At 55.9% G+C, this 24,799-nt stretch overlaps 1 protein-coding gene across 1 annotated transcript; it reads right to left on the reverse strand.

Moving 5' to 3' along the window:
• Nucleotides 1-17,423: 17,423 nt before the first annotated feature.
• On the reverse strand, nt 17,424-24,218 carry FRS3 (fibroblast growth factor receptor substrate 3). The gene is made up of 6 exons (XM_081094669.1): nt 24,163-24,218; nt 23,100-23,188; nt 21,973-22,159; nt 19,959-20,120; nt 19,008-19,165; nt 17,424-18,723 (listed from the first exon to the last, which is right to left on the reverse strand). The coding sequence occupies exons 2-6, from the start codon at nt 23,163-23,165 to the stop codon at nt 17,812-17,814; spliced, it is 1,485 nt and encodes a 494-aa protein (XP_080950795.1). The 5' UTR covers nt 23,166-23,188; nt 24,163-24,218; the 3' UTR covers nt 17,424-17,811.
• Between the last annotated feature and the right edge of the window lie 581 nt (nt 24,219-24,799).

Genomic DNA, 24,799 nt, shown 5'->3' on the forward strand with positions numbered 1-24,799 from the left:
ATGTTAATGTCTTACATCATAACCATAGTGCAATGACTGGTCAAACCCAGGAAGTCAACCCTGACCTAATACTAGTAACCAATCTAGAGACCTTATTTGAGTTTCACTAGTTTTCCCACTCACGTCCCTTTTCTGATTCAGGATCCAAGTTAGGCTCCCATGTTGCTTTTAGTTTTCGTGTCTTCTTAATCTCGCCCAATCTGTGACAGTTTCTTAGTTTTTCTTGGTCGTTTATGACTTCATTACTTCTAAAGAGTACTGATCACTTATTTTGTAGAATGTCCATCAATTTAAGTTGTTATTTTATTTAAAAAAAAATTTATTTTGAGAGTACATTTATTAAAGCTGGAGACAGTGAAACAAGGACGAACTTAGCGTGGAAGAAGCGACGGTAGAGAGGCTGGGCAGGGCTACTCTGGGCCAATAGAGATGCCATCAGAAAGAAGTGAGCCAGGGCAGGGCTGCTGTCAGCTCACTGGGGAGTCAGAGGAAAGGGAGCCTTGGGACAGGTTCGGGGGTGAGGCCGGGATGAGCTGCCGCTGCCCACTGCTCCCCTGGTTGCAAGTCCCCTGGGGTCCCTTAGAGTTTAGGAGATGTGCACCTGTAGGGGAAGAAGGGGGAGAAGGGAAAGGCAAGGGTGTACCCCCAGATAGGGAGAGCATGCCTCAATTTAGGGTTTTTTGATGTTTGTTTTTTCATGATGAGATTGAGGGCATGCTTTTTGGGGTAGAAACCACAGAGGTGCTGTACCTTCTCAGTGCGTGACATCAGGAGGAACATGATATGGATGTCTTGTTACTTTAACCTGAAGAACTCGGCTAAGTGAGGTCCACCAGGTTTCTCTACTGTAGTTACTATCTTTCCCTTGGTCATTAATGTGTCCTCTAGAGAGACACTTTGAGATGATGTAAGTATCCCATTTCTTATCATTCTTTTCCCCACTCACTTTAACATCTGTTGCTGGTTCCTTCCTGCCACAGTCGTTTTGGTGGTGTTTGCCTAATGGTGCTTTTCTAGTTCCATCACTCCGTCTACATTTATTGATTAGAATTCTACAGGAAGGAAGAGCTGGGTTCAAGGTTTTAAAACAGACTCTTCCTCCCCTGCCAGAACATCCCACCCATCACCGAAGGTATGCCAGGCAGGGTGCTTGACATCTGTTTACTCAGGCAACCCTTACAGCAACCCCACAAGATAGGCCACCTCCTCCCATTCTATAGAGCAGTCCATTTTATCTGTCTGTATTTCAAACAGCTGGAAACTGATCTGTGTGTATAAATGGAAAAATAGACAGACTGGTGTTTTTTCTCTGGTCTACTGATTAACATACCTTTGAAAACAGTAACTTGCTTATCTGGCCTAAGTGGAAAGGGGGCTCCATTGAATAGGTGGGGGGCAAGCCGCATTGCCGTTCAGCTGCCGGAAGGGAAAGGATGGGGCAGAGCCTTGGGGTCCACTGGAATCTGGGATCTAAACACCACTAGGACCTTCTCTCTGCTTCTCATTTCCTCTCTTCTCCCCTCCCCTCCCCTTCCCCTTCCCCTCCCCTCCCCTCCTCTTCCCCTCCCCTCCCCTCCCCTCCCCTCCCCTCCTTTTCCCCTCCCCTCCCCTCCCCTCCCCTTCTCCTCCCCTCCTCTTCCCCTCCTCTCCCCTCCCCTTCCCCTCTTCTTCCCCTCCCCTCCCCTCCTCTCCTCCTCTTCCCTCCCCTTCCCCTCCCCTCCCCCTCCTCTCCCCTCCCCTTCCCCTCTCCTTCCCCTCCCCTCCCCTCCTCTTCCTCTCTCTCTCTCTCTCTCTCTCTCTCTCTCTCTCTCTCTCTCTCATTATAGGCTGGCTTTCTCCATGTATCTGACCTATAGAAGCTGAGATTTACATTTCCAGAGAAAGAATAAAGCCAACATTCCCATGAAAGTTCTCTGATTGGTCAGGCACCCACAGCCGGACCAATCAACTGTGGCAGAACTTGGTGGCTTCCTGAGGAAGCATTTTGAAGAGGGTGGACAGAAGTCCCCAGAGGGAGTACGATGCTTCTGAGCAAGTGATCTCAGAGATGTCCTTGTATCTTTACTTCTGGTGACATCTGGACCCACCTCGAACTCCTCGGCCATCTCTCTTTGTGCATGTTGAAGAACGTGGTGGTGGTGACATGCAGTGGATTTCAGAAGGCCAGCCTCCACCACTTATTGACCCTTTGACCGCGCCAGTTCACTCACCCTCCCGGAGCCTGAATTTTCCGGGCTGTAAAATGGGGATAATCATCTACCCTGCGGGGTTGCTATAATCGTCCAACAAGGCCCTGGTTGTGAGAGCGCTGGCATGTCGCAGGATCAGATTCCTTTTCATGCCGTTGGGGAGGGGCTGGAGAGGGGCAAGGGCCTTTGGGGAGTGTTGTTTCCTGACCTAAGTCCTAGTGACATGGGTCTGTGAGAAGTCGATGAGCTGCATACTCATAATACATGCACCTTTCAACAAGTGTCTTATACTTTAATTTAAAATGTCATAAAGTCACCTGGCCTGCGTGAGTCAGTTAGTTGGAGTGTCGTCCCGTGTACCCAAAGGTTAGGGGTTCATTTCCTGGTCAGAGTGCATGCAGGAGGCAGCTGATCAATGTTTCTCTCCCTCCTGCTTTCTCTCTCTCTAAAATTAATTTTTAAAAAATGTCTGTGGGTGAGGATTTTTTAAAAAGTTTTATGAAGTCAAATTTAATTTTTTTAATTAAAAAATTTTTTCATAGTGATTAGACATTTATATAACTTACAAAGTGATCCCCTGGTGAGTCTTGCACCCACCTGATACTATACATAGTTATTACAACATTATGACTATACTAGAGGCCCAGTGCACAAAATTCATGCACTGGGGTGGGGGGGGGGGGTCCCTCAGCACAACCTCACAGTCTGGGAGCCCTCGAGGGATGTCCGACTGATGGCTTAGGCCTGTGGTGACACCTGGCCTGGCCTCTCCCTGCAGGCCTAAGCCATCAGTCGGACATCCTTAGTGCTGCTGCAGAGGCGGGAGAGGCTCCCAACACCGCTGCTGCATTCACCAGCTGTGAGCCCAGCTCTGACTGAGTGGTGCTCCCTCTGTGAGCACACTGACCACCAGGGGACAGCTCCTGCATTGAGTGTCTTCCCCCAAGTGGTCAGTGCACATCATATTGACCATTTGTTCTGCTGTTCAGTCAATTTGCATATTAGCCCTTTATTATATAGGATACCCTATGCTGTATTTTACATCCCAGGACTATTTTATAACTGACAGTGTGCCGCAGTCGCATTTTAAAAAGAAGGAAGAGAGGAAAGGAGACAGAACACCTCCCGTCAGAGGACCTCAGAGTGGAGGGAGGCAGTCCTACTCGGGGAGTTCCCGGCGCATGGGGCCCTGCACATTCACCATGATGACCGTTTCACCACATTAGAGAGGACTTTAGGTGAAATAAGGTGAACATGTCTTCTTTGCATAGCCATGAATTTATTGTATTTTAGTACAGATATACAACCGCAGCCCTGATTTCATAGACACTGTGGGAAAGACAGGCTCCTAAGCAAGAAGCTCAGGAGGCAGCAGAATTGCCGTCTCCTGGCTGGCCGTCCCAGGGCGGGCAGAGCCTGCTGCCTCTGAGGGCCCAGGCCCTGCCCTGGAGCCTCTAGGTGTTCATTGCCCTCCTCCTGACCAGCGCCAGGCCCCATGGAGAGGGACTCCCAGCCGGACCCCAGCCAGAGCACTGCCCGGGTGGCCATCTCCTTTTGACACGCAGTCAGTGGTCATGCCAAGCTGGGCCTTCACGTCCCTGGCTCTGCCCACACTGTTGGCTCAGCTTCCTCTCGAACTCACCTCCCACGTCTCCAGAAATGGCACCTGGCCCAAGCCCGAGAGCGGGGGTGACACCTGGCCTGGCCTCTCCCGCACCCCCACATCCGTGGGTTCTAACCGGTGGCCACGCGCAGACAGTGCCCAGATCATGAGGAGGGTGTTTGGATGACAAATCTGGGTCCCACTGACCTCCACTGAGTGGACATGAAAGTCGCACTGACCTGACCCCCCTTTCCGACCCGCCGGTCACCTGCCTTGTTCCTCGAAGCCGGCGCCTTCAGAGCAGCTTTATTTGCGGTCTCCCACATCACAGCCCTGAGAGGCAGGGTTTGGTGGATGAGTGAAAAATGGGGGTTCCCCAACTTCTGTGAGACCCAGAGACCCAGAGGGATGCCCGTGACGGGGGAGACGGGCAGAGCGGCCCACACAGCAGCGGCAGGCCACCTTGTCGTGGCCCCTGTCACAGGTGGAGTCGGAGAACCTCAGGAAGATGGTGGGGCCACAGGGAACACCAATCTCTGAGGGCAGGTGCCTGGCCTGGAACCCCACAAGGCGGTCGCTGCACTGGCCTGGCGGGGGAGGGGGAGGCTGTCAGCCGGCCAGTCTCGTTGGGTTAAGGAAGGAACCTGAGCTCTGAAATCAGAGAGGCCTGGGTTCCAATCTCAGCCCACTCTGGCTATAGCTGTGCCACTGGGCCAACGCTGAGCCTGTCTGTGGTTGTTTCCCCATCTGAGGGCGGGAGAATGACCGTAGCTGCGTTCTGCATGATGAATACAAGTTAGGCAGGTGAAAAAGTGAGAAAAGAACACGTCTGGCAGGCAAAATAGCACCTGCAAGGGCCTGAGCTAAGGAAGACTGCCGGGGTCCAACCCCAGCAGGTCCAGGGGTCCCCAAAGGTGTGGGCAGAGTCGGCGAAGAAGGAAGGACACGGAGACAGTGTTCAGTTGATCAGCAGCCTAGCCAGGATCTCTAGCCAGGATCTCCAGCCAAGTTCTGGTCTGGATCTCCAGCGAAGTTCTGGTTCGGATCTCCAGCCAGGTTCTGTGTCCATGTTGTCTTGCTAGGTTCTCCAGGTTCTCCAACCAGGTTCTGTAGCCATGTTCCCTCGCTAGGTTCTCCAGCCAGGTTCTGTCCAGGTTCTCCAGCCAGGTTCAGTCACCAGGTTCTAGTCAGGTTCTCTTGCCAATTTCTGTAGTCAGGTTCTCTTGCCAATTTCTGTAGTCAGGTTCAGTCCAGGATCTTTTGCCATGTTCTCTCGCTAGGTTCTGTCTCTAGGTTCTGAGGCCAGTTTCTGTCCAGGATCTTTTGCCATGTTCTCTCCAGCGAAGTTCTTCTGTCTCTAGAGAACGTTCTGTGTAGGTTCTGTGCCAATTTCTGTCTCCCTCCTTTCTGTGTTCTTACATCTGTATTTATACCAGTTGATTCCAATCCTATCAATCTCTATTTCAAAGGTTAGGGCGTTTCTTATCTCCATTCCAGGGAGTAAAGATTATGTAGCTTAAGCATGATTGTTCGTAGTTAAAGTGATTAATTACCCACCTGGCACTTAGTTAAGAGGTTTTATTCCCTCCCTAACTTCAGGGGAAAATCCCTACCTGGGGAAACAACCTTTCTCAGAGACCTTGGTTAAAACACATAGTGCCTAGAAGGTGAGCAAACATATTAAGAACAGTATGCCATATATGCCAGGTCCCTTGAAACAGCAAGCATGGACCAGCTCCCGGCAGAAGACAAAATGCTGGGGCTAGTGAGGGGGGAGTAGGGCAGAGAGAGGGGCCTGCGGAGGGAGCAGAGGCCCACACACCAGCGCTGAGGCTCGAGCCTTTTCTGGCCGCCAGTTAAAAAGCAGTCCCGGGGGGAAAAAAAAAAACAGTCCCGGGATGTAACGTACAGCAAAGGGCAGTGATGGCGAACCTTTTGAGCTTGGCGTGTCAGCATTTTGAAAAACCTTAACTCTGGTGCCATGTCACATAGAGAAATTTTTTGATATTTGCAACCATAGTAAAACAAAGACTTATATTTTTTATATTTATTTAAATGCCATTTAACAAAGAGAAATCAACCAAAAAATGAGTGTCATAGGTTCGCCATCACTGGCATAGGGTATATAGCCATAATTAGAAATGTATTTTACACCATAACATTCTAGCACACACATACGTATCTTATAATTAAAACAAAAGTCTCGCCCTAGCCGGTTTGGCTCACTGGATAGAGCGTCGGCCTGCAGACTGAAGAGTCCCAGGTTCGATTCCGGTCAAGGGCATGCACCTTGGTTGCAGGCACATCCCCAGTAGGGAGTGTGCAGGAGGCAGCTGATCGATGCTTCTCTCTCATCGATGTTTCTAACTCTCTATCCCTCTCCCTTCCTCTCTGTAAAAAATCAATAAAATATATTTTTTAAAAAAAGTCTCAACTCGCCATAAAAAACTCTAGTCCATAGTACATGTGATGCACCCTAATTTTTCAATTTTATTTCATTGTTTCTAAAGCGACAGCTCCAGTCGACTAAACTGATTTCCAATGAGCTGTGAGCTGCGGTTGGAAAACACCCATCTAGATGGCAGGGAGCAGTGTGAGCAGGTGCCACGCGTGCACACACACAGGATTGCAGTCTCACGCGTGCACACACACAGGATTGCAGTCTCACGCGTGCACACACACAGGATTGCAGTCTCACGCGTGCACACACACAGGATTGCAGTCTCACGCGTGCACACACACAGGATTGCAGTCTCACGCGTGCACACACACAGGATTGCAGTCTCGGCTGTCATTTCGCACATGATCACCGTCACGGTGTGTGGAGAGCCAGGTGGCACCTCCTCCTGCCCGCGCGTCCCCCCTGTGCAGGCAGAGCGGACGCCCAGGCACGTTTGTTCCTGAGAAGCAGAGCTGAGGCCTGGGAGAGACGGGCCCCACATTTGCAGGTGCGAGGAGCCTGAGGGGGACGCGCTGACTACCATCCCGCTAACAACCCTTCACCCCAGGCAACTGCAATGGGGACAAGGCTGGGTTTAAGGAGGGGCTGAGAGTCGGGAGCGGGCGGAGGACCGGAGGCGGAAGCCGAAGGCCCAGGGTCTGGGCAGGGCGTGCGGATGGACCGCGGCGCCTCGGACAGCGGTCCGCCGGAGCAGTCCACGCCCGCGCCCGCGAGGCCTTCTAGGATGGCGGCCCCGCGCGGAGAGGGCCATGCGTGGGGAGCCCACCGCGTGGAGCCCGTGGGTGGGCGGGGCGGAGAGTGTCCCGTGGAGTCTCCGGTGTGTCCCGCGCGGAGGCCCCGATGTGCACGGCAGAGGCCTGCGCAGAGCCGCGGGTGGCAGCTCCCCCTGGTTGGCGTGGACCAGGCCCTTCTTGGCCTCTCCTCTTATTGTATCTTAAAGGCAGGAATTCGGCGTTAGGTATTAAAGTTTTCACTCCACTGAGGCCTGGAAATACTGTCCTCCTAAGGCAGTGGGCGCTTTCTAAAGGAAAACCATGAAGGGTGGGGCCAGGATAGGGTCCAGTCCACCCCACAAACACCTTTTCCATTGACCCTGGTCCTAGTCAGAAATGGCCGTGAAAAAACAAAACAGGCGTGTTGATGGGAGTAACGCCAGTGCGTAATGTAAAGAAAAAATGGGCAGACTTCAGACCCAGGGATAAAGCTTTAGAGGGTGGTTTTTCTTTCTACCTTCGCGTTGTTTGTTGCCATGAGGTGGCTTTGGCTGGACCACTATGGAAATGTTTGATAACCATCAGGCGGCCCTGGGTTAGAGTGTAGACTGTGTTGCAACAGAGGACACAGATTTTCTCGATGCCAGCGAGATGGGAGAAGACATTTGAGGTCACACCATGGAGTGACCTTTACCTGCAGACCAAATATAATTTTAATTTTCTGTACCTGGTATTTTTTTAAATTAAATCTTTATTGTTCAGATTTAAAAAAAAAAAGGAGGGGCTGAGTGGCCACCTGCAGGAGGGGAGGCGGTGCCTGCCCAGGACTATCCCGGGGACTTGAAGAGCAAGTGTACACAGAGCCCTTGGCTCTGCAGCGACTCCAGGAAGAGCAGCCAGCGCTGGGAGTGCTCAGCGTGTGCCTGGCACTCTCCATCTAACCACTGACGTCTACCAGCGCGTTTAATCTTATCAGGACCTTAGCGGGTGAACATGCATTGGCCCTAGTTTGCGGCTGAGGAGCTAGAGGCTCAGAGATGCTGACTTCTCCAAGGTTAAAGCTCGGAAGTTGTAGAACAAAGATCCCAAGGCAGGCGGACTCCACCAGTAGGTCCTGCATCGCAGAAGGCGCTGGATAGAGGTGGTTCCCGGTATGACTTTTGTGGAAGAGGTTAATAAAACGATCATCCTGAAGGTCTTTGCAAATCTGATGTTCCAGAACCCTAAGGGCTGCAAATGGGCTCCCCTCCCACCCGGCCTGCTGTCCCCCATGCCCAGGCAGAAAGGGGAGGGGAGAGAGATGGGGAGAATTACAGGGGAGGGGGCAGCTAGCAGGGCAGTTGGTGCCATTGATGGTGAAGATGATGGTGGGAGGGATGTGACCACTGCTACAGCTGGTGACAGACCAGAGAAATGATAAGGGACATGGAGACAGGTGGTCAGAATCCGCTCCCTTCAGGGCTCCTGGGATGGAGGTGGCTGGTCCCAGGCCCAGCAATCCATCCTGCACCCCAATCCTTCTACTTGATCCCTCAACCTCTCCCCTTCTTCCCTGCAGATATATCCCCACCCCAGATGAATGACCCAGGGAAGGCGCCACGATGAGTCCAAGCACAGGGCAGAAATGTGAGAAAGGGCTGTTGCTAGGGAGCCTTTGCGGGAGAGAGGCAGGGAGGGGGCAGGGAGGGGCAGGGAGAGCCCTCACACCGGCATTAGGGGCCTGGCAGGAATGACATGCAAACCCTCAGGGGCCAGGACTTGGAAGGAGCCACTCAGTGACAGTGGGTTGGGGAGCCTGCCTTTCCGCGGCTGTTCCCTGGGACCCCAGCAGGCTGTCAGCTCACCACAGATCTGCTAGGGGACAGTGAGGAGGCAGATTCGCGTGTCCACCACAGCCAGGCAGCCCTGGGTCAGTGGCCTGAGCGGGGAGTCATCAGAGGTCAGAGGTCCTGCCATGCCTTCCCCAGCCTTGTTAGCAGTCATCCTGGACATTTATTTAACTTACAGAGTGATCCCCTGGCGAGTCTTGCACCCACCTGACACATACATGTTACTACAACATTATGCCTGTACACCCTATGCTGGTCTTTACATCCGGGGCTGTTTTATAACTGACAACGTGTTGCAGCCGCATTTTAAAAAGAAGGAAGAGAAGAAAGGAGACGGAGCACCTGCCTCCTCAGAGTGGTCTGACTCTAGCACAAGGCATTTGACTCCCCCGTCCTGGCTCCCTGTTCACGGCCTCCCTGTGATCCGCACAGCCTCCCTCAGTTTCTCCTCCGGAAACAGTGGCCCACTCGGGAACTTCCAGAAACTCCCTCCCGCTCTTGACCGGTCTCCCCTTTAAGCCCCCAGGCCTGTCATAAGGGGCCTGTCTCACCTGTGCCTCTGTCCTGAGAACATGCAGGGCTGGGAGAGGGCAGCGGGCAGTGGGGGCAGCGGGGGCTGAGCAGGTAGGACAGGCCATGGGGAGGGGGTTTGGACTGAGCTGGACTTGGCACAGCCCAGGTCTCCTTGGCCGGGGAGTGGGAGTGCTGGGGTTTGGGCTTGGGTGGCAGAAGGGTCCTATGTCCCAGGCTCGGGCACATCAAAGGCCAGGGAATCTAACCACCAGGCCGAGATAAGGAGCTGGAACCAGGCCTGTTCCCAAAGTCCCAAACCAAACACTGTAATGGATCGAGGAAGTGCCCGTCCGACCCCTTCACCTCCCCCCCCCCCGCCCCCCTGCCGCCCTTGCTCCATGCCCACTAATTGGGCCCCAGATGGCCAGATGCCAGCCAATCTAGCTTGAGTTCTGGAAAGGTGGGCCTGAGTGGCAGTGCCTTCCAGGGCTTCCCCTCTGCTCACCTGGAGGAAGGGCGGGGCCGGAGACCCGGAACAGGGAGCCGGTGGGCAGCCACACCAGCTCTCCCCACATCCTGTGGTCTGAACAGCTTGGCTCCACATCCTGGCTACAGGGCAACCAAGGCCTGGAGCAGGAAGGGGGACCCCAATCCTCAGGGAGCCCTCACCATCCAGCAGCCACGGAAGAGAGGCGGGATCCAGAGGCCTTGGACATCCCAGACCAGCCCTGTTGCTCTCCTGGCTGCACATCCTCTTTTCCAGATACTGAGGGTGTCTGGACCGGTCTGGCTGAGTGTGGCCCACCTTCCGAGTCTGGGCACCCTCCCCCCACCCCACCCCCAAGTTCCCGAGGCTCCAGGGGGGATGTCTGAGGGTCTCGTCTTTGTCCCTTTGCAGGAGAAGGTGTCACCACTGCTCCTGCTGGCCCAGGGCTCCCATGGCTCGCCCTCCAGGGGCTCTCTGCCCACAGGGACCACCCTCTCTGTGCGGACCTCCACCCGGCCTGCTCTGGACACCAACACCCCTCTCACTGTGGCCTCGCCTCCTAAAGCCCCAGGCATGTGATGGAGGCTCAGCACCCAGATCACCCCCGGTCGTAGGCCTGGCAGAGAACGGACAGCAGGTCGCAGGCTCAGGTAGCAAGGTGGGGCCTCCGTAGGCCTAGCCTGGCCTGGTCCCCGGGAATGTGAGGGTGGTGGAGCCCGCAGCTCTGGGCGGCCAGGACCTGCTCCCCAGCCCCTGGCCCAGTTTCCCCAGGGCCTCCTGCTCAATTCTGCCCCTTCTTCCCCCACATTCCTCCCCCCCCCCCCGCCCCCCTTTAAAGGCACGTCTCCCTGCCAGGCCTGGATAAGGAGCAGGCCCCAAAGCTCAGAGCCCTCCTTAATCCCCCTTAATCCCTCCTTTCCCTTTTCCCACACCCTGCCCCCACCATCTCCATCATGACCCCCAGAACACCCCCCACATCTACCATCTCTCCTTTTCCGCTGCTGCCAACCAGCTCCAAGTCACCATCACTTCCCTCCTAGATTACAGCAGTTGCCTCCCAACCCATGTCCCCACTTCTGCCTTCCACACCCTCCCTGCCCCACACCCATCTCCACACAGAGCCCAGAGTCATCCTATTAAAACTCAAGTCAGGCCCGATTCCCAGTGGGGGGCGTGCAGGAGGCAGCCGATCAATGATTCTCTCTCATCATTGATATTTCTACCTCTCTCTCCCTCTCCCTTCCTCTCTGAAATCAATTAAAAAATATTAAAAAAAACAAAAACAAGCCCTAACTGGTTTGGCTCGGTGGATAGAGCGTTGGCCTGGGGACTGAAGTGTCCCAGGTTCGATTCTGGTCAAGGGCATGTACCTTGGTTGCGGGCACATCCCCAGTAGGGAGTGTGCAGGAGGCAGCTGATTGATGTTTCTCTCTCATTGATGTTTCCAACTCTCTATCCCTCTCTCTTCCTCTCTGTAAAAAAATCAGTAAAATATATTTTAAGAAAAACAAAAACAAAAACAAGCCGAAACCGGTTTGGCTCAGTAGATAGAGCATCGGCCTGCGGACTGAAAGGTACCGGGTTCGATACCGGTCAAGGGCATGTACCTGGGTTGCGGGCACATCCCCAGTAGGAGATGTGCAGGAGGCAGCTGATCGATGTTGCTCTCTCATCGATGTTTCTAACTCTCTATCTCTCTTCCTTCCTCTTTGTGAAAAATCAATAAAATATATTTAAAAAATAAAAATAAAAAAAATAAATAATAAAAAAAAAAACTCAAGTCAGATCCCCTCTGCACTGAACCCTCCAGTAGCTCCCCGTCCTCCCCGTGCCCTCTCCCCTCGCTCCCCCCTCTCCGACTGACCATCTCCTTTGACCCTTTCACCTTTTCCCAAACCCTGCAGGGCCTTTGCGCTTGCCTTGCCCTTTGTCTGGGGCTTCCTTCCAGGCACTCAAACCTCTGCTCCAACGTCAGCTCCCCAGGGAGGTCTTCCCTGATGTGCCCATCCCTGCTGCTCATCACATTACCCCTCTGCGTTTTCTCCCAAATCGTCTCTTCCCTGAACTTAATTGCTCACTTAATTAATTTGCTGGTTAATCATCCCACCCTCTGTAGCTTGAAAGTTCCTGAGGAAAGGGGCCTTGTCTGTCCTGCTTGCTTCTGTGTTCCCCGCACCCACCTCAGTGCCTGGCACCGAGCAAGTCCTCGCTAAATATTTCTTGAGTGAGTGGATGAGTATATGTCTGCACCTTGTCTGAGCCCCACAGCCTGCTGCTGTGATCTACGTGCAAACACACAGCTCTGCTGTTCCACCTTCCCCAGTCACCCTACCCCCTGGCTCCTCTCCTCCCAACAGGTCCTTCCCCTTCCAACCCATTCTCCAAGCTGATCGCCCCCATTCTCCAAGCTGATCGCCCCCATTCTCCAAGCTGATCGACCCCATTCTCCAAGCTGATCGCCAGGGCCCACACTCCCATTTCTTCCCCAAATCCTCCTCAGCCTTCACGGTCCATCTCCTTCAGCCAGTTCCCCCACATCACCCGCTGTTGCTATGACAACCATCACAGAGCCACGCTTGGGCTCTGGGCCAACCACCCACTGAGCACTTTATTGCATGTTCTTATTTCCCTTAATAGACGAGGAGGCAGGTTCAGAGAGGCTGAGTGATCTGCCCGAGGTCACACAGCGATCAAATGGTAGAGGCACGCGTTCCATAACCCTGTCCCGTGGGAGCCTCACTTCTCCAACGAGGCTGTGAGCTTTGGGAGCCAGGGCTTCGTCAGGACTCAGCCCACACAACCCAGGTTTTGAATCCTGGACCCGCTGTGTCTGACGCGTGCTTGGGAAATCAAGGCCGCTCTACGTGTATGGCTGTGCATCATCGCAGGCACTCTCTGCATACACTGCTAGGTCCCTCAGGCCCTTTAGTTCCAGGAGGAAAGGAGCTCCATAAGGAAAGAGGCCAGAACCAGCCCCGGGCCAGTGAGGCAAGGAGCTTCAAATAACACCCAGGATTCTTCCCACCCCACTCAGCCTGCTGCCCCCTGCCCCCCACCCCCTCTCCCATCTCCTCTCAAGCCCTCCTCGCTCTCCCCAGCCCAGGCAGCACCCAATCGAGAGGAGTGGTCTCATTACACTTACATTCCTTTTCCCCAGAGAACCAGGGTCCCCAGTGTCCCATCTCCTCGCCCCCACGTCTTGTCTGGCCACACTCTTTCTGGTACCCTCTCACCCAGAGGGAAATGGGGTGCGACTAAAGGGGGACAAGTGGAGGGAGGTGGCAGGGAGGGGCAGACCAGAGGGAGCAGAGACGGCTGCGGACTCCCTATCCATCAGCAGGCACCTGGTGGGGGGAAGGCTCCCCTATCCCTGCACTGCTCATGAACTCGGTCATTATATTAACAGTCCCTTTGGAATGAGCATAATGACAGCCTGCACCTGGAGCACGCGCCATGCTCTCATGCTGACCTCGCCAGGCCCTCTCCCCGGGCATCCCTGGGGCCACAGGCAGGAATGGCCAACCCCGGAGCAACTGGGACCCCAAGAGAAGGGTCCACCTGGTGAGCAAGGCAAGAGGCGGGGAGGCTTCCACCAACCGCTGGTGGGCAGAGTGTAGCTCCCGGAAGAGCTAAGCTGAGGCCCCAGCAAACCCGCATTCCCCACCGCGCCCTCGGAGAGCCTCCTCCCAGACCCTTCTCCTCGCTGCTGCCAGCCCCAGCTCCACTCTCCTCACCGTCACCGCCAGAGCTGGGGCCCACATGTCAGGACAGACCCAGACTAACAAGAAATGTCACCTGCACGAGTGGACAGTTCGGACTTTGATTTCAGGGCCGAGGACTACAAGTGTTGGCCTGGAGAGACCAGGCCAGCTCTAAAGTCCCAAGAGCCAGAAGGGCCATTGCAGGGGATGCTGACTCAGGCGGCATGAGCAGAAGTGCGTCCACAACAGGAAGCTGCTGGGCCGGAGGCAGGTGAGGCTCAGGACACGTCGTCGAGGGATAGCACAGAGGGTGGACGGCTCCCTGGCTGTGACGGAGAGAACCATGTGCAGGTGAAAACTTCTGCCCTTCGCTGAGCACGGACGATGGGCCCGGCCATGGGTCCCGCCGGCAGGCATTCGGATCCTCACTCAGTCCCTGAGGAGGAGCTGTTACCATCCCCCTGTCGCAGATGAGGCAACTGAAGCGCAGGGGGGTCAAGCTGCTAGTGGGTGGTGGTGCCAGGTTGCAAAGTGCAGCCCCTGGGCTGTGTGTAGATCCGAGGGCAGAATTAGGACCCAGTGAGAGGCAGTTTAAGGACATCAGGTGACCCAGATGGAGAGAGGACTCGTGACGTAGTGAGCCTCCCGTCCCAGGAAACGTGTGAGCAGAAAACTAACAAACATCTCAGCATCCTTTTGAAAGGGATCCCTGGGTGGGACCTAGCTCGGCTGACCTGCGAGCTTCTATCCTGGACTCTGATTCTGTAGTTACAGAGCCCTGAGTGGCCCACACAGGCCACTCACCCCTGCCAGCCGTCCTCAAGCCTTTCCGGAGGACCAGGGGTCTTTCATGATAACCCCCTCCACCTGTGAGGAGGACTCCCCTTGAAGGTATTGGTCTGAGAGCAGCCCAGAGCTCAGGGAGGTCCTGGCCTGAGTGAGCCTCCTGTGAAGCTGAGATGCCGGCAGGAGAGGCCACAGGGGCAGGTGAGCGCACCCATCGACAGCATGAAAGGCATCAGGAATGTGTGTGTGTGTTGGGGGGAGGCGGGGGGGGGGTGCAGGGGGAGGGCTAGGTGCTGGTTAGGCCCCAGGGTCATCAGCTTCCCCTGGTGTTGCCCAGGCAAGGCCCAGGCTGGGAATGGGCTCAGTGGGCGCCCTCTGGAATGTGGGAGTGTGGCCCTGCAGCTCCCTCCTGCCATGGGCAGCACCCAACACGCCATCCCTGCAGCCCACCCGAGGGAACAGCCTCTCAGGCCCGGCTGGGAGCTGCGGCAGCCAGAGGCTCCGACTGGCATGCAGCCCCAGCTCCAGCCACTAATTAACTGCACGGCCCCAGGCGAGTCACTTCACCTTCTGGCCTGCTTCCTCCTCTGCACAGCGCTGATAACGATCCGGCCCAGGGAGCCCGAGATAAGTGGTGGAGCTGCCTGTGTTTATACCCTTTTAAAGTGCTATCATTACCCAGGGGTGGGCTGGAAGGGGCCCTCCCGTCTAACCTGAAATGTCACTCCTGGACAGGATGCCGCTCCTCTCCTTTCCCGAGGGCAGCGGGGGAGCAGGGCGGCCTGTTTCTAAAGAGGAGAACTGAGCACTCAGCAAACAGCCACGGACGTGAGCGATGATCTTTGGACAAACGGATTCCATCTGCGCACCACGCCCTGACGTCAGCCGGGCAGGCTCCAACACAGCGGTCACCCTCCTGGGCACGGCTCCCACCGCCCCTTCCTACCAGGAAACCACCCACCCACCCACCGGCGGAAAATTCCTGCAGCAGCCTCGTGGGTCAGAGGCAGGGGCCTGGGGAGGGGACAGGGAAGGTTGGCGGCCACCCCGGGCGGGGAGCAATTCCTGGGACATGTGTCTGGACACCCCTTCCTGCCCCACAAATATGTGCAATAAAGCAATTGATTTGCTCCGGGGGATCTTCAGGGGTCTGGGCAGGATCTGGCCACCCCAGAGAATGAGGCTCTTTCTTGCACTGCTCAGCACAGGAGCAGCAAGAGGCCTGAGGTCTGGGGAGCCAGGCGCTGGGACTTTCAGCTGTTTTCCCTCGGGGACAGCTTGCCCTGTCCGTCCCTCTGCTTTCCAAAGTGGTGTCGCGTTCTTCATCTCACTGGCCACTTCTCACAACCAGCTCCATGCTTTCCAAGTGCAAAAGCCGAGGCCCCTATGAGGTAAGCAAATGCTCAAGAGAGCAGAGGTAACAGCCGGGTCAGAACCAGAACCCAGCCTCTGGGTCCCCCGCGAGTGACCATGTCGGGAGCCTGAGCAAACTGAATCACTGGCACGGCCATACTGCCCCCCATCGTGGGCTCTCCTGTTTGGGGAGACCAGCACCCCCAGCTGTGGAGGCGGAGGAGCAGGGGTAGTGTGGGAGGACATGGAGGAAGCAGGGCTGAGCGCCTGGCTGAGTGCAGAGGGGACGGCATGCCCCTACGCACTGTGGGGACCGGGCAGCGAACCCAGCCTGCAGCGGTGACCCTCTGGTCCAGAGATCAAAGGATGTAGAGGAGGGTTTGGTGCCAGCTCTGGGGGTGCAGCAGCTGCACCCTGGGCCCCTGCTGGGCCCCAGCTGAAGGGCCTCTTCACCTCTTGTGGTCAGTTTCATCAGTCATTTCACTGGACACCCAAGGTCAGGGAGGGGGTCTGGAAGCTGGTCAGCTCAATGCCCGTCCCGAGGAAAAGGAGCTCTCAGAATTGAGGTCGGGCTGTGGTGTTGGGGGCAGGAGGAGGGGAGGGAATCGGTGGGCCGCGCCTGTCTCCTTGGTGAGGATAGTCTCTCTGTAGGACAGAGGGGCCACGGTGACCAGAGGTAAGAAGGCTTGTCCCCAAGTCTTGCACAAGCCTCGCTCCCACTCCTCATCTGGGCCTAGTGGCTTATTAGACCCTGGGTTTCCTTTTCAGTGGTTCTCAACCTTCTGGCCCCCCTTCCTCATGTTGTGACCCAACCATAAAATTATTTTCGTTGCTACTTCATAACTGTCATGTTGCTACTGTTATGAATCATAATGTAAATATCTGACATGCAGGATGGTCTTAGGCGACCCCTGTGAAAGGGTCGTTTGACTGCCAAAGGGGTCGCGACCCACAGGTTGAGAACCGCTGCTTTAGATGACCCATCAGGGGCTTGGGATAGAAATGGAGTCTGGGAAGCAGGGAGGCCAGCGAGAGGAGGAAGAGGAGAGAGGCAGCCTCGGCCCGGAAGGAGCTCCCGCAGCAGCAGCCCTGGGCGGGGGGCGTGTGCAGCCTGTGCAGACGCTGGGCTCCCAGGTGTGTTCACATGCAGGCTCTGCCAGGCCCACCCCTGTGGGAGGGTAGAGGCGTCCATTCCTGGGGAGCAGTTCCCTGGGAAAGTGACACTTTGCGAGCCAGATTACTTAGTTACATATTACACTGTGTTTTACCCTTTTGCTATTCCTGGGCTTTTAGTCAGGTCCTGTTTACAGGTTCCAGCCTGGCCGAGCCATGCTGGGGGCGCCGGGAGAGGACCCAGGCTCCACCTTCGGGCCCAGGTGTTAAAGGAGAACGGTATCTGCTGTCCCCCACCTGGGAGCAGAAGGCAGAATCAGTGAGGGTTCCAGAAGGTGAATGTGGTAGAGCCCTCCCCTTCTCCACCGGCCACTGCCCACCTGAGGGCCAGGCTTTAACCCCCTGAGGCAGTTTTCCCTACAAACCCCGTTCCTGCCTCTGGGACCCCAGTGCCTGACTGTGACGGAGCACCCACCGCCGGCAACTCTAAGTTGTGGGAGAGGCTTCTTGAAAGAGAAAGGGAAATGATCAGAGACTTATCGCAGAAAGCAGGGCCCCCGCCCCCCCTCCCCCAAACTGCCCAGCATGAAGCCCCGGCCTCTCTCAGGCCTCCTCTACCCGCCCCAGAACCATCCCAGAAAAGACTCCCTCAGCATCTGACACCCTTCACCAAGCCAGAATTTAAAAATAATTATATTAATAATAAATATGTTAAATTACATTTGAAACAATAAATAGAAAAATAAACTGATAAATAAAACCAACAGGTACAAAATGTTTCAAAATTTCAACCAAAAAAATACACAGATGACAGACAAGACAAATGGATGTAAGGGAGGGCGCTAAATGCAGTCACAGGGCCCTTCACAGTTTCCATCGCGGCTCCCTCCTCACCTGGTCACCTCCTCTCCCCGCTGGGAGACCAGGCCACTCAGTGGCTGGTGTCTCTGGGGACTCTGGCCAGCGCAGGGAGGCATCTGGCCTCACGTCAGTGCCTTCTGCAGAGCACCCCTGAACCCTGGTTGTGGGTTCGGAGGACGGGCGTGGGCGGAGCAGGAGGCCCCTACAGAGGCAGGTCAGTGCTGTTGTGCCGGGTTTTCCGGGCGGTGCCATCATCCCGGGGCAGAGCCCTCTGCAGGTTGGACATGGCCGCGGTCTTTTTGAGGTCAATCACGGCGTAGGAGTCTGAGCTGCGGGCAGGGTGGGTGGTGGGCAGGGGGGTCTGGGGGGCCGTGGGGTTCTGGGGCCCCTTGGGGCAGTCTCCACCCCAGCCCTTCAGCTCCACCTGGATGTAGTTGAGCTGCCTCGGCGGCTCGGGGCCCGGCCGGCGGAAATCGAAGTTGAAGACGCGTGGGGAGCCCCGGCAGCGCGTCAGCGGCACGGGGAAGCTGCTGTGGCTGCGGAGGGCGGCACGGGTGCTGGCGGGCTTCTGCAGGGGCGTCTCGTCCTCCTCGCCGTCAGGGAAGCCATTGGAGGAGGGTGTGAGCCCGTCCCTGGAGTCCCCGTCATCCCCGGCCTCCTCCCCCAGGTGCTGGGCATGGCTCTCCCACACGGGGGGCAGGGAGGGCAGGTTCTCGTAGTGCAGCAGGGCAGCCCGGCGGTGGGCAAGGCCGTTCCAGCCTGGCTCCTCGGGGCTCAGTCTCCAGCTGGCCCCCGGCCTCAGCCCCCCGCTGACATTCTCGTAGGTGCACTTGGGCTGGGCCGGGCACTCGGAAGGGCCCTCGTTGTTGTTGTGGTGAGCGGCGTCACGAAGGCTGGGGCAGACGCCCTGGCACTTCATCATGTGCCGCCGCGCAGGCGTGGGACCCAGCACGAACTTCACCTGGCCCGGCTGCCAGAACACCTGCGGGTCCCGCTGGTCAGGGCCCGCGGCCCGCGGGGGGAAGGGTGCCCGCCCCTCGGGCAGCGGCTGCAGGCAGTGCCGGCTCCGGCGGGGGTCATCCTCGCTGGCCGGCGTGTTGACGTAAGTGTGGGACTAGGGGAAAGAGTCCCATTGAGGCAGGAAGGTCCAAGGGCAGGGAGGAAGGAGAGCAGAAGGGACAGCAGGTTGAGAGACGAGTCGCACGGGGGAAAGAGCTAGAGTTTTCTCCTCTTCCTTGTCCTCCAAACCTTCCAGGGCAGCTGCCTCCCTTTCTGGGAACCGGAAGGGACCCTATAGATTTTCTTCCCGCCATGATTCTTACTGGGAGAAGGTGCCGTATTTCCTGACCTCTGTTCCCACCCAGACCAAGAGAGGGGGTGGGTCAGTTGCTTGCTCACCTGCTCATCAGGGGCAATGAGGGTGTGGGTGGACTCCTCTCCCAGTGAGGGGTGTCGAAGGCTGCTTGTGGAGGGGCGCCGGGGTGCCGAGAATCTGGGGCCCTCTCCTGGGCATCCAGGGAAGCCATTGGAGAAGCTGGAGACACTGTAGCCTAGGGCTGGGCACAGAGAAGACAGGCCCAGGTGAAGGGTCCTGCAACCACCTGCAACCGCGTGTGCAGCATCCTGGGACTCCTCCCCAGGCCTCCAAAGCAATCAGCCTCCTGCACCAGCGGCCCCCATTATCTCCCACCTCTGTTCTTCACATCCTCTCCCTCAAAGCGCAGCTTGAACGCTGTGACTTCCCCGATCGCATCCTTCCCTAAAACGCTTGTCATCATTGGCCTGTCCCTTTGCCTGGTTCCAGCTCTGCCGAAGAGCTCAAGGGAGGCTCCTTGAAAGCAGGACGGCTTCTGTTTTCCTGCCCCCTCCCGCCAGCCGTGAGTGCAGCCCACAGAGCAGGTGCTCAGTGCGGACGCAGGGAATGAACCAGCAGCTGTGAGAACCTCTCCAAACACTGGTCACGGGTAGAGATGCCTGCACCATCCATCAGGAAGGTATATGGATGTGACCCAGCAGATGGAAGGAAGGAAGCAAAAAGGCTCCAGACTGCTGTTTCCATGGAAACCCAACGTCTGCACCCTGACCATCAGTCGAGAAGAGTTCCAGGACTCCCCAGGCTCAGCTGGGAGTCACCTGACCGGCCCAGGCCAGGCCTCACCCATCCCCGAGTGGTTCTGATGGTGGTCGGTTGCCGGTCATGGAAGGCTGGCTCACCCAGGCATCCCCCACCTACCTGTCTGACTTGGGTCCCCCACACTGGTTCTTCTGTGTGTACGTGTGTGTGCAAGCATGTGTGTGTACAGGTGTGTGTGCATGTGTGGTGGGGGGCCGAGGACGGGGTCTCCTCACCGTTGGGAGGCTGTGGGGCCCGTGGGAGGTCGAGCTCGGCCGGGTGGCTGTTGCGGGTGATGATGACTGGCTCTTCCATCACGTTGATGCTGTTGCACTGCATCAGATCCTGAAGGAGGTTGAAGATCTCCTCGGCCCGGGAGCACTTGAATGCAAATATCCCTGACGCAGGAAAGGAAGACATGAGGCTCCTCTGGCCACAGAGGCTAAACCGATGCACAAGCTCAGGAAATGTCTCTAAGTTCCCCTCCCAAGCCTGCGGGGGTGCGAAGAGCCCCGCACCAGGAGCACTCTCCCCGCACACTCTAAAATGGGTGGAGCTGGACTCATTGCCTTCCCTTGCCTCCCACGAGCTCTGAGATCTGATACTTCAGCCATATTCCTCTGAGGTGAAGTCATTTTCCTAAGGATGTACGTGCACAGAGGTGAGGAGAAGAGAAGTAAAAATCAAACTGAAAGGGGCTGTATCAGATCAGTGACCACTCCTCACATGCTGCCCCCCCTCCCTCTGCCTACTACCCTGGCTCCCTAGAAAATGAGCTCCACCCAGGGTACCAGCCCTCAGCGCTATGACCAACAGCCCAAAGCTCTTTGAGGGCAGAGAGTCTGCCCTGTCACTGCTTCTTCCCTGGGCACGTAGCCCAGATCCTGGCCAGAGAGAAACGTCTACTGTGTACAGGCCCCTGACCTCATGGAGCTTAAATTCTGGTGCAGAAAGGAAGGAAGGAGGGCTGACTAGCTGAAGGACAAACACAGTTCAGCGACCGTGTGGCTCCTCCGAGCAGCCGTCTCATAGCCTCTCAGACTTGAATGCAGGAACTCAAAGTCCCGGGGTCAGCAGGAGGTGCTGAGCACCTGTGACTCCGGGGATCCGAAGTCGCCCTCGGGATGTGCCAGTCTGGGATTCTGCACTCCCGTGACAGTGGGGCCCAGGGCTCAGGGGAGGCTACTTGGTGTGTGTGTGTGTGTGTGTGTGTGTGTGTCCACAACAAAGACAGATAAAGCTAAGCGGGGATATGGGACACCTGAGGTGTGCAGGAATGAGACAGAAAAGATAGAGAGAAAAAAGACTACACTGGCAAGCTATGTTGAAGGCTAAAAACGGCTGGGAAAGCCAAGTTTTGGGAAAGCCCTGTGTTGGGGCCCAGGGCAGTCCCTCTAGGATCCCAAGTATGGACTAAACACCACCTTCCTCCCCGCTCTCTGCTCGGTCAGTGTTACTGCCTCTGCCTCATGAGCTCCAAGGTCAGATGCCGGAGGGACAGCGGCTCCCCCAGCCAATACAACCTCGGAGACTCACTGTCCGTGGCAGCCTCGTAAGAGGAGCTCGATCGTTTCGCCTCTGCATAGTCACAACCCAAACTGCATCTAACGCGGTCCCAGAGCTGCTATTTGAACCCTAAAGAGAAGCCCTGCCCATGCCACTGCTTCAGGAGCCATGGAGAGCTCCAGCCTTGACCCCATGGACAACCCACCACACCCTGACCTCTGGCGACAGGGAGGAAGGGGAAGAAGGAAGAATACATCTCACTCCATGGCTCACAGGTGACGACGGATAACCGCGTGAGGGTTGCTTTGTACACCGGGACCCAAGAGACCTACCTGCCCAAATCGATCATTACCCAGCCACAGAGCCCTGAGGACGCAGAGCTTCCGGCCTGGCTTTTCATTATTCACAGGCCCTAGGGTACATGACCTGGGGGCTCAGAAGGAAGTTTCCTCTACTTAGGGACCCTGAAACTGGAGTCACAGAGGGAGGAGCCATCAGCTGCTTCCCCAGCAGGCTCTGGTCTCGGAGCACCAGCTCCTCCCACAAAGGGGTCCCCGCCAGAGCTAAGTGAAGGAGCACTGGCCTGGGAGTCCACTTAGTTCTGTATTAACATGCCGGTGCTCCCGGCCATGAGCCTTCCCCTCGCTGGGCAACGCCTGCCAAGTCTGAGCTGTGACTTCCAGGCCTAGCACCTGGCCCAGGTGCACAAGCCCTAGGTAGCATGGGGCAGGGGTGGGTACTCACCCTGGCCCGTCTGACACCGACGGCCACTCTCAAAGGAGAAGAGGTTGGAATCATAGCCATAGCGCCGCAGGCAAAGGTACGGCCAGCGGACAGCCTCCCGCCGATGCAGGTGCAGCACCAGCTCGCTCTGTGTCAGCTCCATCACCCCGGAGCCCAGCTCCACCCCCTCATCATCCACATTCGTCACCTGGGGAGCAGGAGACAGAGGGTCAATGAGTGAGTCCAACAAGGGCGGGGACGGGTCCCTGAGCCACTGGGAGACGGGCAGGCCGAGGATGCGGGGCCACAGCTGGGACTGAGGGGCTCACCTGGCTCACCACAGCCTCTCCGGACGCCAGCCACATGATTACTCAGTGCCACTGACCCACCACAGTTCTCTAGGCCTCGGGGTGCCATTTGCACAGTGAGTGGAGGGGTGGTTCGTTAACCTCCACAGTCAGACGGCTGGACGACCAAGGTTAGATGACCTCAGGTGGTCCAGGGCTTAGTATCCACGGACCAGATGTTAATGGAAGAAGGTGTTCGATTGTAAGTTCAAAATCTCCAGACCCGGGGAGAGAGAAGCCCAAGGCAGAACAAATACAGACTGCCTCCACCACCTCCCCAACGCTAGGGCCTTGCTGAGGGTGCCCTCTTGTGGTGAGCAGGAGAAACCATGCCTCCGCAGGAGCGGCTCCACCACCTGAAAGGTGGGGGGACAGGGGTGCGCAGGTCCAGTGGGCCTGGCCTTCTCAGCAACACTAACGTAGCGGCTGCCATGTGCCAAGCACTGTCTTAATGCTTTACACATATTAACTCACCAGTGCAGGCTTTTATTGTTTTGTCCAAAAGAGTTACGTGTAACGTTACGAAGTTATGCTGAGAGGACCGAATGACCTAAAAGCACCACCTTTGCTACTGTTTACGGCATTTCTTCCCTCTTGGTGGCGCCAAGAGCCAAACACACAACAGTGGCCTGGCCTCCTTTTCCTCAGGCCACCTCAGAGGCCTGATCTCAGGAAGTCTTAACGAGCCCACGCCTCAGCCTGTCATTCCCCCTTCTCGAGGGAGGCCGAGACAACGCCACCCCTCGGGGCCAGAGACCAGTAGCCCTGCTGGGCACTCAGGAGAGGAGGGGCTGTGGGTACCTTGAACTTGGTGGGGTGGTTGTCTGGGATGCTGTCTCTATTCAGGCAGCTGCAGCAGCTCCCCATGGTGTCAGAGCAGCCAGCCCACCCTAAGGGAAGCATAAGGGATAAGAAAGTCAAGGTCAGCTCCCACAAGCCCTGCGCTCGGGAACTCGCAGAGCCATCTCACTGTGACCACTCACTCTGCCCAAGGGGCTGTATGACACAGTCCCTCCCTCAAGAAAGTCCCACTCTCCACCCAGGACCAGACACACACTGGATAAACATTAACACAAGTTAGGGTGTGTTAAAGATTAATGCTAAGGGGGGTGGAAAGTGCTTCTCCGACATGGCATTTGATCTAGACCTTGAGAAGTATATAGGATTTGGGCCGATGCAATGACAGTGAAGGGAGGCCTGGGCAGCAAGAGAAACATGAAACAAGTAGAAACCCAGAAGTGATTTGCATCAGGAGTTGGGTTCTGGCCTTGAGCCTCATCCAAATTCACTAAAGAAATTAATTTGGGAGTCCCAGACACTTTGGCCTATACTTCTCTCCTTTCCCATCTCATTCTTCCCATATCATCCCAATTCTCCTTTCCTCCCTTACCACCATCCCAACCTCCACCTCAACTTTATCTTTTTCTTTTTGATGTTCTTTTCACTTGAGGTGCTATATTACGATCAAAAGATACACTCAGAGGCTTGAACATTTAAAACAGCACACTTTTCATAAACTTGATTAAAAAAAATACATGCTGGATTTGCTTTTGGTCAAAGGGGAAACATAATCTTGGCTTTTCCCTCCAAGATAAGGCACTGGGATTGTATGTCACAATGGTAGGACTGTGCCTAAGATGGAGCGGATACCTACCACCAGGTTTGAGTGACCTAAGGGAGCAAGCAAACACATGGACTGATTCCCACCGGAAGTGAAGGGGTTGCAACTTGATTCAAGAAGTGAATCTGTAAGATCAGATATCCCACTGAATGTATAAAGCTTTGAACAAGCCTGACCTGCACCCTCCATCCCTCTCAATTTGGGAAACTCTAGGATAAAGTGGCTCCCATATATAGCTCTCACCTCACCTAGGCCATCGGGAAACTGACTCTGGGAGGGGCATGGGGAAGGACCCCCACTTTAGTGCCCCTGTTCTTGGTGGGGCATCATGGCAAGCAGTCTGCAGAGAAGTCACCTGGATCCCTCTGGGACACACCCAGGGCTCACCTAGCATAAGAGACACAGACCACAGGTTAGTGGAAACATCCATCCTCACCAACTGTTAAAGAGATTGACTTGCTGTCGGTCCACCCAACCTGCATATCTGTTCCAGGCCCCAATGGGACCAAAACACCAACGGATAAAGCCAGATCCAAGGCAAAGGGACCACAAGTTCTGAGCGCCATAAGCTCTGGGAAGGGTGCTCTCCTAGTATCAATGGGTTTGAAGTCTGAGGCAGCCCGCGACCTTTTCGGTGGCCACCAGACTCCGGCTGAATGCTGTTACGACCAACACCAGAACCACCACCTTACCTTTGCAGAGAATTCACAAAGAGCTTTCTCAAAAAGACTCTATGACGTACTGGAAAGAGCACTGGCTTAAGATTCAGGAAATGAATATTCTAGACTGTTTTGCTGCTACTAGGAGACGGCCAAGTCAGTCCCACCACCTCCACCCCCAACTCCCACCCGGAGGCGTCAGTTTTAAAGGGAAATGTTTG

The sequence above is a fragment of the Myotis nattereri genome, assembly GCF_964212035.1.
Source record: "Myotis nattereri genome assembly, chromosome: 6".
NCBI classification, from domain to species: domain Eukaryota; kingdom Metazoa; phylum Chordata; class Mammalia; order Chiroptera; family Vespertilionidae; genus Myotis; species Myotis nattereri.